The following is a 15,067-nucleotide window of genomic DNA, read 5'->3' as shown; positions in this document are numbered from 1 at the left end:
AGCCTCTTTTCTTTGGAAAGATATGGAGTGGCATCAAGAGTATTTTCGGTTGAGGGTTTATGAAACATTACCATGAACATCACAATGAAGATGGCAGATAATTTATTCGCTTGTATTTTAATAGAAAGACTCTTGTAACATTCGAAAATAAATAAATTGGCTAAGCAGGTCAAGATATCTAATCCTACAGATGCACTTGTCTAACCTAAGGGATGAGGAAATTTATTTTCAACTTTCCTAAATTTCAAATTGATATAAAAGCTTCAAATTTGAGGGTTAGTCAATAGTTAGGTACTATTATAAAGCATTTTCTCACTCTTTCAAAAAGCTTTCTTGTTATTAGTCATTATCAAATTAGCCCATCACATCGGAAACCGTTTATTTAACCCAGATTAAGCATTAGCCAAGATTATATAGGCAAGCTGTTTCATCACAAGCGATTTGTAGTACAAATTAACTGTCAACTCTTAACTCTTTTTGCATCAAATAATTTAAAAGATGTCAAGTTGGAAATCAACAATCAGGCCTTTTTGAGCGTTCTTGAGACGTTACATAGGGCTCCTAGAAAATTTCGGAACCACGTCCCCACCCAATCGTTCCCAAACGTTCAGCAACGTTTCTGAACGCTTGTGAGCGATCCTTTGCGTCCAAAGGTTAAAGGTTTTGTTTTTAAATAAGTGATATCGATTGCTTACTCATCAATCTTAATTCACAAGCCTTTTTACCTTAAGGGAACTTATTTTGGCGAGAACTAATTTTAGCGAGCAGCGAAAATCGTAATGAAAATTAATTTTGCAAGAACTTATTTTAGCGAAAATCATCTTTTTTCTGCCTTATTTTTAGTATTTTTGTCGAAATGCAGGGCAATTTGGGAAGAATTCCAAAATATTTAATTTTGGCTAGAACTAATTTTGGCGATCGAACAAAATAATCAATTTTAGCGGGAACTAATTTTGGCGATTTTTTTCTCAATTCGCCAAATTCTCCAAAATTAGTTCCCGCCAAAATAAGATCCCTTAGGGTACACTGAATTGACACAGATGTGGAGCAAGATTGGTCAGAAAGAGGAAAAAAAAACATGTTTTGCTTATTATAAGCATAGCATTACAATAGGTAGACACTGTCCTGGTATGAAATATATGTCTGATATGAAACGGGAACGCTTATGTGAAAATAAAATCTTTAATATTGAACTCTATAAAAACATTCCCAAACGTTCCAAGACATCCTTAAACTAGTAAATAAAAGGGAATGGTAAGGAACGTTCAGGCTGTAGCGTTCTTAAAATGTTTCATAGCGTTCGTTTAACTGAAACATTCCATTTTATTTTTATATAAAGTCGCTTGTGATGAAACAATTAACCGATACGCGATAGTGAAAAAAATTTTGATTTGTGAGCAAAGTCTTAAAAGTCTTTTTTTCACCATAAACAAATTTCTCATAATCACAAAGAATATGATCGGCTTAAAAAGTTTCTAGACCAGGGAAAAGAACTCTCATTTTTTAACATCAGAGAATTTGTCGTTTTAGTCACCCGTCACATCCGGGGGACAGTCCAGGTAAGCGATATGCCGTTGGTGAGGCCTTTAAGGGTCCGTATCTCAGGCCTCTCAAAGTACACTGTAAGGGTTGAAATGAGCAAGAATGAGAGAAAGTGCACTCTAAGGGCAAAAATAGGAAGAAAAAAGACGTTTTTCGGACAAAATCTTGGAAATCTGACCACTTCTTGTCTTAAAGTGGACAAATATTTTCAAAAGAGGATTGATTTTTCGCCCAAATTAGAATGAAATCTCTCTCCACTATAAAGTTTCAATTTCAAAGGCCTACTACTCTCTGGTCGCACAAACAGTCATTTTTAAATCAAGAGTCTCTCCCCCGCGGCGATCACATAATATTGCTAAAGATCATACATAAAAAATACTGTACAGCTATATAATAGGTGTGGATGGCGTCCATAGTTTGGGGCGAACGAGAAAATCTTTGCCTTTTAAACCACTCAAAATAATATTCTACTTTTGACAATGACTCGATAAAAAAGTCGAAATATTCAGAAATTTCACCATCTCTCTATTTTTATTTTTGTACTTTGAATGACGAAATCAGGAAGATGAGCCTTTTCGGTTTAGCCCTTCAAGTGCCATGAACTTTTTTTTTCTATTTTTTTTGAGAAAATTGCCAGTTCAAACTTCAAAGGCTTATATCTCAAGATCTAGAAAGAGTTAGAATAATAGTCAAAAAACGGTCGAAATCTCAAAAAGGTTACTTTTGACTTTTTGGTTTAAAACTTCGCTGGAAAGACTCACTTTTGAATTCTTTTTTTGATTGACAACGAAGCACAATCCAAAAATGACGATCAAACTGGGCATTACATGTCTAATATACCCCACATTGGCACTTGAAGGGTTAAGTTTTGTTTTATTTGTTAACAAATTGTCTGGCAAAAATGAATTTTGGTACCTTAAAGGATATTAGAAAAAGCAAAATTTCAATAAAACGGTCCAGTTCAGTTGTTGAGGTTGTTTGGGGGGCGTCACTCTCATTGTGAGAGTCTTTGCCCAAAGGTAGTACCCCCGGGCCCGGAGGATCAGTAAGTATAAAAGTAGTAAAGTAGTAAAGTAAAAATTATCCAAAGTAAATTAGTATTATCGGTGGTCTTTTGACAACAAAGTCGACTTCTCCCTGAACTTTTTCTTTTTGATGATTTTCGATGAGGCTGAGGGTCCAGTAATTTAGACTAAAGGATACTGTATGTAACGTTTTATGGACGTTGTGAACGTTAGATAAACGTCGACACAACGTTGTGTGCCAGCTGGGAATTTACACTAAAGGATACTGTATGTAACGTTTTATGTAGAGTTATCAATTAAAATAATATTGAACAGGGAAATTCATACAGTTATCAACTATAATAATATTGAACAGGAAAATTTATAGAGGTATCAACTAAAATAATATTGAACAGGAAAATTCATACAGTTATCAACTAAAGTCTGTCCAGATATAATTGGCAGTGGAAACAAGAATCCCTGTAACTTTTGATAGTCAAATATAATTATGGAAATTTTTTTTGCTTGTTTTAGAGAATCAAAAGTGCTATATTTTAATGTATTTTTGGTTGAAAAATTCGTAATTTTTAGCGGTTAAATTTGCGATTGCAAAAATTGAGCTTTTTTTCTACTTATGCTATAGCGTTCATTTTTACACCAGTGGTAGTTCGACCTTAGATTAAGAAGTTTGTTAAATTTCAAGGCAAACAGAAAAGTCCTTCGGAAGATATGGGACCCGAAATACCCCTTGGTAGCACTTTTCTGTGAAATATCAAATCTCCAACTTATTACTGGACAGACTTTAAAATAATATTGAACAGGGAAATTCATAGAGTTATCAATTAAATTAATATTGAACAGGGAAATTCATAGAGTTATCAACTAAAATAATATTGAACAGGGAAATTCATAGAGTTATCAACTCAAATAATATTGAACAGGAAAATTTATAGAGGTATCAACTAAAATAATATTGAACAGGGAAAATCATAGCCTTATCAACTAAGATAATATTGAACAGGAAAATTCATACGCGGAAAGAACAAAAATCACCTGTTGTATTCGTATTAAAGAAGCTTGACCAAACAAGAATCAGGTGTTCGAGTATAGGAGGACTCTTTTTAAAGCATGGTTCGGAAGGGGGTCACTAACCCCCCTACTCTAGAGTTACTCCCTTCTCTTGCCCCCCCTTTCTGTAGCCTGCTTGCATCCAATATGAATTCGTGCTCCTTATAGATATACTACCTGGGGTTTTTGTAGAGGTCTGCGAGCTGCGACCCTTTCTGAAGTCTTAGACAACGCTACCCCCCCCCCACCCTTCACAAAGGGGGGGGGGGCGAACTATTTAAAGTTTCTGTAATTTTATCTATTCAATACAAGAGAAAATTATGATTATGAAGTAATCTTATGGGCACCCTTTTCCGATTCTCGCCTTTCTCAAATCAAATATCAAGGGTCCTTTAAAAGCTCCTTCTTTTTTACCTTCAAAATTTAGTAAAATTGTCCAAATTAGGATTATAAAATTTTCCTTCAGCTCGTCCGGGGTTTTCTATGAGTCACTCTAAAAGCCCAAGAGTTGCGAAAGTCTGGTACAAATACCTGCCTCCTTGCAAACCTATTACACACTCCTGCTTCATTAACTTGCATTCTTTCACATTATTTTCTATACTCTCTTCACAGACATAGAATTCTTGCCATGTTTGTAAATCAGTCAAGCAAACTTAAACTTGTTCCGCCATGAAAAACCTACCAGGAATAACATATTCAAATAATTCCTTGTTTAAACAGATTGATTTAAAATAAATTTCCCTTGAAGAAATGGAAAATATCAAAGTGGGAGAAATTTTTGAAACGATTTTCTGCAATGAAACACATAAAAGAGGTTCAAAAAGTGTTCATTTTCATTCATCAGCTGTTTTGGAGCATTTGAAAAGATGAAGACATTATCAATTCTTTTGATCGTTGGCTTTGCCACATTGGCAGTACTGGGTAAGCTCAATTTGACTTTGCATACTGTTTACAAAGTAGGCAGTAGGAAACATTGAGGAAAGTGACACAAACTTCTTTCAGGATGAAAGAATTTTTATTAAATGGTGAAATGGTTTCTTTAGTACACCCCTGCCTCTGTGACCCAGTGGGATCCACCCCACTCGTCACCCCAGTGAAAAATATTCCCAAAAATCGCCCATTTTTTCACCCCAGTAGATAAATCACTCACCCCACTGGAATACTGTAACTGAAAATGACCCCATTGAAAGATACGAAGAATCCGCACATACCCCACTCATAATTTTATGATTTTGAGGTACCCCAGTAGAATTCTCACATTAAAAGGTTCACGATCCCACTAGAATATCCCCTTCTCTTATGGAATCAACTTTTTGAATTAACGAAATGCACAAAAAGGCTTAATTTTTTTTGATCGCTTCGCTCGCAATAAAACATTCAAGTTCGTAAATCAGAAGCGAAAATAATGATGACCTTCAGGTAGGATTGATGACTAGAGAAAAATTGATGAATATGCAAGTTGCTGGGAATATAAATGAAGCATGAAAAATTTGATAGGACATAAATAAATTAATTGAAATTGTTTTTTTGTTGCAAAATTCGTAATAAAGGAGTGATTTTTGCCTACACAAGAGAGTCAAAAATCAAAAATTTTCCTCGTCGGCGCAAACCATGGTTGGCACTTTAATGAAAATTATGGCTAGTTCTAGTCAGTAGGGCAAAGTCTCCCGATTGGGAGACAATCCTGCATCAAACTTTGTGGTGATACTGGCTGCGTGAATTCGCGTAAAAATATTCTTGCTTGGAAAAGCTTATATAAAATTTTCAAAGTAGAAAATATTTTAAAATTTTGTCAGTCAATTTTAAAACCATATGGTCAAAAGTTGATCAATTTTTTCATCTTTCCATTGATCCATTTTTTAGCTTCCCTTTTGCCCCAATTTCCACCTTTTTCACTTCAAGATTGACGTTGTATGGACGTTGAATGAATGTCGCTCTTGCAAAAACGTTTCCCCTTAGGGAATCCCCAAACGGGATTCGTCTCCCGATCGAGGTATATTGCCCTATTGTTAGTAATGGATGATGTTTCGTGTTTTTATGATTAAAAGTCTTATACCTCACAGTTTCAACGCAGTTGAAAAATATATTCCCTATCAGTAGCCTCAAATAGTGAAACAACGACTCCGCACTACATTTTATAATTTAACATTTGACTAGCACTGCTAGCTACTATACCTCAGAATAAACTTTTAGAAAGATTTTCTTCACCCCAGTGATAATCAAGCAAAAATTGGTCACCTCACTCAATTTTTCGGGAAATATCTTTCACCCCAGTGAATTTCAGATTTTTCACATCCCACCCCACTGGATGTTTCACACCAACTGGGGCACAGAGACAGGGGAGTTTTAGTGATTTAACAATACGCTATTTTAACTAACTATTCGTATATTCTTTTACAGCCCGACAACCGTCTGATGAATTAACAAAAAAAGTTCAAAAGAAACTTGAGCAGAGAATCGTCAAAGAACTTTCCAAAGAAGTTGTGAAAAGTAAGTCCTTTTTAAACTGTTTCTTAATGGAAAAAAAGTTGGACTAAAAATTTAACCATAACCTGTAAGCAAACATCTCTAACACCTTTGAAGGTTTTGTTTTTAAATAAGAGTGATATCGTTTGCTTACTCATCAATTACAATCTTTTTTATATTGAATTGACACAAATGTGGAGCAAGATTGGTCAGAAAGAGGAAAATAAATTTTTTTTTTGCTTATATCAGCATAATATAGCAATAGGCAGACACTGTCCTGATATTAAATATGTGTCTGGCATGAAACGGAAACACTTATGTAAAAATAAAACCTTTGAATCAAAACTTTCTTATGAAGAACACTTTTAAAAGCTAATGATTATGTCCATACATAACCAACAAAAATGATTGATAGCTTAAAATGCAAAAAAAAGTTCCGCTCCAGAAACAAAATCTCTCTTTTCTTTCAGAATTAGAAAAAGGAGCTGAAACTGACGACGAAGACCTTGATGACGAAATTCTTGATCTCCAATTTTACGAAGATGCAAAGCCTCTTTTGTTTAGATCGATATCGCGTGGTATTTCGTCTCTATTCTCCAGAAGAAGAAGAGGGATAGGTTTCTAGTGTTCTATGTAGCCCATCGGTTAGAACATTCTAGTGTTGATGAGACTTTCATTGCGGATATTATATGAAAATTTAATAATGGACAATAGGGCAGAAAATATTCTTGATTTTGAAATATATCAACTTGATCAATTTTAAAATCTTAGCTGAAAAGTATCTATCAAAATTTCCTTTAACCTTGCAATTGTAGCTTTCACCAATCAAATCATAAAAAAAAAAGTTTTTATACCTAAAACTATAATGTAACGATTTTTTCCCCGATTTTTTAAATTCTTTAAATTGTTTATAGATGTTTTGGTATGATTTAAGCCTGCATTTTTTCAAACCTGCGCTGCCCAGCTGACACACAACGTTGTTTCAACGTTCATCTAACGTTATATGGACGTTGTGAACATTAGATGAACGTTGAAACGACGTTGTGTTATAGCCAGCTGGGTAGGGTACCACCAAATTGTCACTATAACGAAAATTAGGAAAAACTGGGAAAGGTCGATAAATCCTTGATTCTCTTTTTCTCTATGGATAGTTAATTTGATACCAGGGGATACTTCATATATATGCTGTAAATAGCACCAAAACTGAGAAATACCAGAAATAATTCCCGCCAAATTGAAATTATTTTTTTCAATACTTCAGGCCTATAGGGTTTTCGTTTATTTAATAGATTTTGGCCAAAAATATCATTCATCCATCAAAATAAATACCCGCAAAAATTTTATTCCTACAGCCAAATTCTGTTTTATTAAATTAAATTCTCGCCAGAATCTCTTCCTCCTTCCTAACATTAATGCTAAAATTGCCAAAAAAATGAGGGGAAATTTGTTCGTTTTTTTTATGTCAGTCTAGGGCAGTCTACTTTTTTAGGGAGTGGTCAGAAAGTATCTACTAGGGTGGAGGATTTCAGGGGGGTTCGAAATTTTTTTTGAGGGTTTAGGGGGGGGGGAAATATTTTCAATGGAAAAGGGGAGGGGGTGCGAAATAGTTTTGGACAACTCAAGAGATAACTAAGGAGGTTAAGGTGGTAGTCTACCGCCAGATTTCAAAAGTCAAAAAATCACATTTTTTGCAATAACTCAAGAACTTCTTTACATTTCGTAATGAAATTTTCAGGAAATGTATATCAACTATTAACATTTCTAAAAATAAAAAAAAATTCTAAAAATAACCAAAGACGGGGGTAAAATCAGCCAGGGGGTAAAATACTTTATTTTGCTTGTGTCAGGTTTTCTGAATAGTCGGCTTGACCTATGAAGTTAGTTTTTTTTTAAATGACTAATATTTAGAAAAGGTCTGAAATGAGTGAAAAAAAAAATTAAAATTTTTTTCCAGGGGGTAAGAAACTGAAAAAAACGCTTTTTTGAGATTAAAAAATCGGAAACCAATTTAAAACTTTTTAATCCATTCATTCAATGCACAATCATGTAAGGAAACTTCCCTGAAAATTTCAAGTCTGTAGCTACTCTCAATCCTAAGATATTTCTGACAAGGTGTATGCGAACCCCCGGAAACGCGTTTTTGAGAAAATCAAAGAAAAAGACAAAAATGGGTATCATTTTAAGCTGGAAAGCTCTTTTCAAAAAATTTCTTCACTGAATGCTCATCAAACCAGCCAGGTTTCATAAGTTAAAGTAAAACATTTCACAAAAATTGATAAATTATCCAAAAATCAACAAAAACATGTTGCGCTAAAGTTACGTAAATATAGCAAACTTTGCGGTAATCTTGCGATAACATCAAATTTGGGTGAAAACAGCCACATAAGTGTGACAAAATGTTCATTGAAATTCCAGCATGACTCTCTGTAGACATGGAAACTTTTCTAGTGCATATTTTTATTCACATAGACTTGAATTGACAATGAGCTGGCTTGATCGAAGGCGGCACCTTTGCTTCGGTTACCGCCTAGGCGGTTATGAATGGCTGGTGTCAGATGAGAATGTGTGTCTCCAGAAGTTAGGTCCAGTTCATCGTAATGCACATTTCTATCTCTGTTACATCATGTTGTGCTTAGAAATATCTCAGTTACATTTAAATCCACTACAAAACATTATGTGAGCCACCAAAAGCACACTGTCTATGCTCAAAACAAAATGCCGACAACTTAAATGTTTTTCGCAGAAATCCAGCAACAAAACCAATGTAGAGCAACTTTATAGATTCAGTAGAGTCCATTCTTAATTTAAATAAATCATTTCAATCAAAGAGATTAAGTTTTGATCTAAAACTTGCCAAGAAATCTGCAGAATCATGCTTACAGCTTGCTTTTCAGCTGGTTTTGATGTGTTACACTACTGCAGCTACCATCTTTAATTTTAAGGATTACGTAATGCCACGGAAAATAATATTTTGACGCCCGAAAAGGGCGTAAAAAGAGCTTTCTTTTGGCGTATCACATTGCTATGTTTCGGCCGAGATTGAAGAAATAAGTCCTTAGCAACAGGATTTTTTCTGTTGCTAGGGCGATTTTTCAAGCACCCAACAGGATAAAAATGCTCACTGCGGCCTGAATGATAAAGATATAGCTCTGAAATTTTCAGGAGATGTTCAGAAAGACCTAAGGATCTCAAAACACCCAAAAACCAGAATTCGACAATTTTTTCGATGATTTTTTATTTTTGGGTAGACTACCACCTTAAATTTCATGGTTTCACATTTGAAGATTTGAAAATTTTTCGGCCTAACGACCGACCTTATTCGTATTTCATACTATTGTTTATTATGTAGCGAATTTTTTTAACCTTTTGAGGGGGGTGGGGCTTCGAAAAAAATTTCTAAATCAGGGGTGGGGGTGCGAAATTTTTTTTTTGATTTTTTGAAATATCCTCCACTCCCCCCTAGTAGATACTTTCTGACCACTCCCTTAGTCGAAGCGCATGTCAAACATTTTTGGAAAGTACTAAAAAGCGGAAAAATTTACAGGTGTCAATTTTTTGAATTATTTTTTAAATGTCTAATAAAACAGAAAATTTTGACCTACCCTACTGTATATGACAAAATTCATTATAAACAATAATCAAAAATTGGATTGCGGAAAACTGCTTCTGAAATTTTTCCCTTTTGATATTTTTTCATTTACTCAAAAGCAATTTGTTTAAAATTAACGTGTTTTACCCCTATCCTATTCTCAATTTCCAGAAAAAATTTTCTTTCCTGTACTCAAAAATTCAATCACGTCGTCATTTCTTAGACCCGTTAGGCTGAAAATTTCGATTAACTATAAAGCATTTTTCAAATTGGCTGTCAGTAAAATTACTTTTGAATAACTTTTGATAATTTTGTGTTCGTTGAAAATATAATTGTGGGTGGAATTATTATCAAATAAATCAATTTTTTTTTAACTTTGATTTTCTTTTAATCATTGCGTGTAATTAATCCATGGACATAAAAACCGGCTGAAAACAGACTGGAAGTAATATTTTCGCAAAAAAGAATGACATGGTTATTGATGAAATTAATTGGCTTAGATGACCTCGTTGATCAAGAAAGAATGAAGCTGCCAGTTACGTGTACGCATTGAGTTTAAAGCCCGAAGGGCTAGAGATCAATCTCTAACCTTTCTCAGGTAAGAAAAAGTGAAGCCTTAAAAAATTCGCCGCATTTTTGACGACAGATTGAATCTAGCAATTCCTTTGTTTACGATTGTCATTTGTGTAAAAACCAGGCGAGCCGCTCAAGGCCGCGCAACTTTGGTAGGATTTGTTGGCTTCAAATCTTACCAAGGAGATTGACTTCTAGCCCTTCGGGCTTATACTTCATTGCGTGTACGTGTAGAACTACAAATTCAAATTTACCGAAAATCTTAATTTAGTTAGTCTCAGATTCATGATGAACTTGGCTCAATAAAGATCGATCTCTTATTTAGCACGGCCAATTTATTTTCACAAACACGTACTTTTAACGCCAAAATAGTGCATTTACTCCAATTCTCTAAATTTTCACATTTAGCTTCCAAAATATTCTTATTGCCACACGTCAAATTGGAAAAATTACAGTAGACTACGGCTAAACACTTGCCAAATGCTGTTTTAGAAATTAAACAAGAAATACTTGGAAACATTTTAAATTTTTAACAGGAAAAATTTATTATACGGAAAAAAGAACAGCTGGACACCCAAGGTGGCTTTTGGGCTCCTTTAAAAAAAATTCCGTACAGAAAAGAAGGACTAAGGCACAATGATATTTCATTAGCGTCATGACGTTTTGTTTTCTCACGGGGTACTCACAAATTAATATCAAATAATCAACCTATGGACACCACGAGCTTCTCTTGGAGAATATGACATTTTAGAAAGTTTTCCTTAAGAACCAGTACATGTAAATTCTTTATGGTACTCAAAGCCACTTCCAGTCACTTGTATTAAATTTCCCTTAAGAAACGGGAAATAGCACAATACGGAAAAAGTAAATATCTTTCCGCATAGAGACAATATAAAGACTCCAGATTTCATTATTAGAGGTATGTCTTTCATCAGATTAAAACGATGAGGACGTTAACAATCTTTCTGGTTTTGGGCCTTGCAGCATCAGTTGTACTGGGTAAGAAATGGTTTCTTGTTTCTTGTCAAATCCTTATAACTTAACTTTAAGTAAGTTTGCGAACAGTATCATAGATGACTCGAAAGCTCTTCTGTCCATCCACTCAGTCAGTCAAAACTTGTAAAAGCGAAAATTGGAAAATTCAAACCGGAAACATAACAAAAATAAATAAAACTTTTTTTTTTACAGGTGATTCAGCGTATGGACGACGTGGTGCTAAATATGACCAACGCGCTCATGTCTCTAACAAGCTTACCAAAAGTAAGTACAGTCAAGCTCAAAATAAATATTGATCATTTTGGGTCTTTTAACGTTTTCCAAAGTCCATTTTTCAAGTTCGGACGAGAATTGCGATTTCAGTTCTTTACTTTATTTTATTGAATAATTTCGATTTGGGAGGCGCTTAGTGGAGGGAGGGGTCCAGGCCCTATTATCAGCCTTATAAGTTTTTTTTGACCTTGTCGATCCTAAGATTTTAAGATTATATTCTACTCAGAGCTAAAACTATATAATTTTCTATAAATTCTAGGTGACGATGGAAATTTTGGTTATGGGATTGAAAATGGAAATCCAGTTCTAGGTAGTATTCATCTTTTCAATCAATATATATTTCATAGAGGTCAATAAACCTGAGAAATACACGTATACCTGATGCTTTCTTACTACCTCTGTTTCTTGATGTATTTTTTCTCGAGATCAATCGAAATACAAGCAGAGAAAAAACCCTTATGCCAAATCTAACATTAAAAAGTTTTCGAAAAGAAAATTCAGCAAAAATCGACAAGCTTCCGGGCTATATTCTCTTTTTATAAGAACAATTTACAATAACAAAGAACAAGGAGGCTCAAAAATGACAAAAAAATAAGAACAACTAGTGGACCATGTTTAGCATAGAATAGCTAATTTTAAGCAAATTATGGGTAAATACCTCAGTTTTAACTTAAGAATAAGAACAGGATAGGAACAGTTTTAGGCTCAAAATGTCAAACTAAGAAGAAACAGCCTAGTATTATCAATAATTTACTGATTCTTTTAACAAAAAGAGTGCAATACATCTCAACCATTTGCTTTGATTCTAATTTATTTTGATTCCTTTTTATTCAGATACTCCTGGCGACGAAAATCCAGCTCCGGTTGAAAATGAAAATCTACTTCACGCTGGAAACGGGAATGAATTTCCAGGTGGAAAACGAAAATCTAGTTCCAGGTGAAAACGGAAATGAAATTTCAGGTGGAAATGAAAATCATGCTTTGGGTATAATATGCATTTGAGTAACTCTACCTTTATTCAACTTTTTCTGTTTTTGTTGATATAACTGTCGTAAAAAATTACTTCAATTTTCTTATTCATTTAATTCTAAAGTTGTCCTTGAGAAAGACGAAAGACGATACCAGAATGGTCTAAAAGGACTGAGCCACTTAAAATAACATATATCATTGTTTTCATTATAACCAGGTGGAAATGAAGGTGGACTCCAGGCAATAGGAGAAAATTTGCTACCGCTAGTCCCCAATGTGCTACCTAATGAAAGAGGATCATCATCTGGTTCAATGGGGAGAGGAAGAGGTGGTCGAGGAGGAGGAAACACAGCAATGGGGAGAAGCAGAGGAAGCAGAAGAGCTTACGGAAGAGGCAGAAGAAGTCGATCGAGCCGACGTCGTCGAAGCAGAAGCAGAAGCAGAAGCAGAAGCAGAAGAAGCAGAAGAAGCAGGAGAAGAAGTAGTCGAAGGAGCGGGAGAAGCAGAAGGCGTAGAAGAAGCAGAAAAGGTTGGCTTGGTCGTTAAAAAAAATAAACTGGAACCCTCGATATCGTGACAATGGCATTTATTGAAGAATCAACATACAGCGGAGTCTCTTTAACTCAAACCTCTCTAACTCAAAAGTTTCCTTGACTCGAACACGTATTCCCGTCCCCTTCAGTTGACCTTTTAAACCTTACTCTGAAATTTCTTTGACTAAAATCTATGCGTGTTAGAGTTATGGAGATTCCACTGTCTTTCTAAATATCATTATGTATAAAATTTAATCATGGACTTGTGTATTAGTACGACAACAGTTGTATCATAATTTAAACATATAACTAGCACTACAGTAGACTTCCGCTTATTCGAAGTTCCGAGGGAAGTGGAGATTTATTTCCAATCACGGAGTTCAAATTAACCCTCAAAAACTGAAATTTCCAGCAAGGTCGTTTTTTCCGACTTTAGTAAGCAAATCCAAGGGAAAAGCCAGTTGATTTCAAATAACTGGAGATTTTAAATAATATGTGGAGCTTCGAATAATAAGGTGTCTTACTGCAGCTTTAAAAATTTTCCTATTTTTCATTATATTTCTTATTTGTGTTTAGTGGGATATGCCCAACACATTTTAGTAAATTAGCGATTCTTAATTTGAACAAAATGCAAAAAAAAATAACTTTAACCTTAGAATTTATTATTTTACCGTTAAAGCTGAATTTTAAACCAGGAACATCAGTTCCTCCAATCTTGTTAAAACTAATACCGACACTTTGGAATAAGTCGACATGTTTCATAAGCATGGCGTTCATAAGTTAATCTTAAGGAGACAAGCAAGGCTTCTTTCAACTCGGTGACGTCATCATGAATATGACACCTGTCAGCTCGGGGGGGGGGGGGGGGTACTAGGTTTGCGAGGTGACGGGTATGTCTGAGCCAAAGTTCGAAAATCTACCCTTTGAGAGATTGAATTTCGACGTTTTTAACAACCCTTAGAAAGACTCCAGAATTATGACCCTTTGAGGGAGTCAATTTTTTATTTTCGTAATTTTGGAACCTTTACAACAACTCAATTGCTTTTTTGGTGGTTTTTGTATACCTTTGAGAGACTAAGTAAAATAGTGTTAGATTGGTGTAAAAAAATGGGTTCAATATTAAGCCATCTCATTCTAAATATTGTTAACCGGTTACTTTTTCGTAGCGGGCTACACGGCTTTTTGCGCAATGCAATTGGTTCTTTTCGCATGACGACGGACCTACACTACCGAGTTTATGTATCGGAGGATATCGAGGGCGGCGGTAAGTGAAATCGATACAAAACAAAGTCGATAGTTGATGAACGGCTCTGTATCGCCTTTGCTCATCTAAACAGACGCCGGTATCTTGGTGTTTTTACCGTCGTCGAGCAAAGTGGACGGTGATTTCGGTCCTATGTAAGCTTTGCTTTATACCGTCCCCTCGATTTATCTCGAATACATAAACTCGCTACTAATACAATAATGACCGGTTAGTGAGGGCTGTACTGAGAAATATTGCCCGAGGTCAAGTAACGACCGAGCTTGCGAGGTTGTTGCGTTGACCGAGGGCAATATTTTTCAGTACAGCCCGAAAAAACCGGTCATTATTGTATTTGTTAACCGTTTCCTTCAGCTTCGATTGATTTTGAGCGCTTTATCCAGGAAAAATAGCGAATTAAAGCAAAAAAAACAAGTGAAAAGAGATAAAAAATTGCTATAATTTCTGACGTCAGAAATAAAAAATGAGAGAAATGATGTCAACGTAAATGAAATAATTTTGGACCAAGATACACATAGATAAATATAAATTATAAGACTAAATTAGTTAAAAACGAATAATAAGAGGCAAACAAATCAAGTATCACAAATCCACATCATAAAATGTCAACGTATTGTTCATTTTCCTTTGAAAAAGTGACGTCAGAATGAATTTTCCTAACGACGGGCAACTCTGGACAATGTAGGCCCGTCGTCATGCGAAAAGAACCAATTGCATTGCGCAAAAAGTCATGTAGCCCGCTTCGAAAAAGTAACCGGTTAACAATGATGAAAAATCCCGGTTTTTAGTGTGG

The 15,067-nt window shown here is 35.0% G+C and overlaps 1 protein-coding gene and 1 long non-coding RNA gene across 3 annotated transcripts in view; one reads left to right on the top strand and one right to left on the bottom strand.

Moving 5' to 3' along the window:
- Positions 1-15,067, bottom strand: part of LOC136798942 (uncharacterized) — a 59,014-nt gene that overhangs the window by 34,579 nt on the left and 9,368 nt on the right. The gene's annotated exons all lie outside the window — the stretch shown is intronic.
- Positions 11,170-13,138, top strand: LOC136798929 (troponin T, cardiac muscle-like). Of its 2 annotated transcripts, XM_067055609.1 has the most exons (5): positions 11,170-11,241; positions 11,431-11,502; positions 11,771-11,821; positions 12,346-12,496; positions 12,698-12,959. In XM_067055609.1, the coding sequence occupies exons 1-4, from the start codon at positions 11,187-11,189 to the stop codon at positions 12,450-12,452; spliced, it is 285 nt and encodes a 94-aa protein (XP_066911710.1). In that variant the 5' UTR covers positions 11,170-11,186; the 3' UTR covers positions 12,453-12,496; positions 12,698-12,959. The 2 variants fall into 2 exon arrangements, with proteins under 2 accessions (XP_066911710.1, XP_066911709.1); XM_067055608.1 differs by lacking the exons at positions 11,170-11,241; positions 11,431-11,502; positions 11,771-11,821 and having other exon boundaries at positions 12,407-12,496; positions 12,698-13,138.

Source organism: Clytia hemisphaerica, unplaced genomic scaffold (genome assembly GCF_902728285.1).
Source record: "Clytia hemisphaerica strain Z4C2 unplaced genomic scaffold, Clytia hemisphaerica genome assembly, whole genome shotgun sequence".
Taxonomy (NCBI): Eukaryota; Metazoa; Cnidaria; class Hydrozoa; order Leptothecata; family Clytiidae; genus Clytia; species Clytia hemisphaerica.
This window is presented reverse-complemented; position numbering and strand designations above follow the sequence as displayed.

Coding starts and splice junctions, on each gene's coding strand:
- LOC136798929 (XM_067055608.1), top strand. CDS start 12,755: ATGTGCTACCTAATGAAAGAGGATCATCATCTGGTTCAATGGGGAGAG.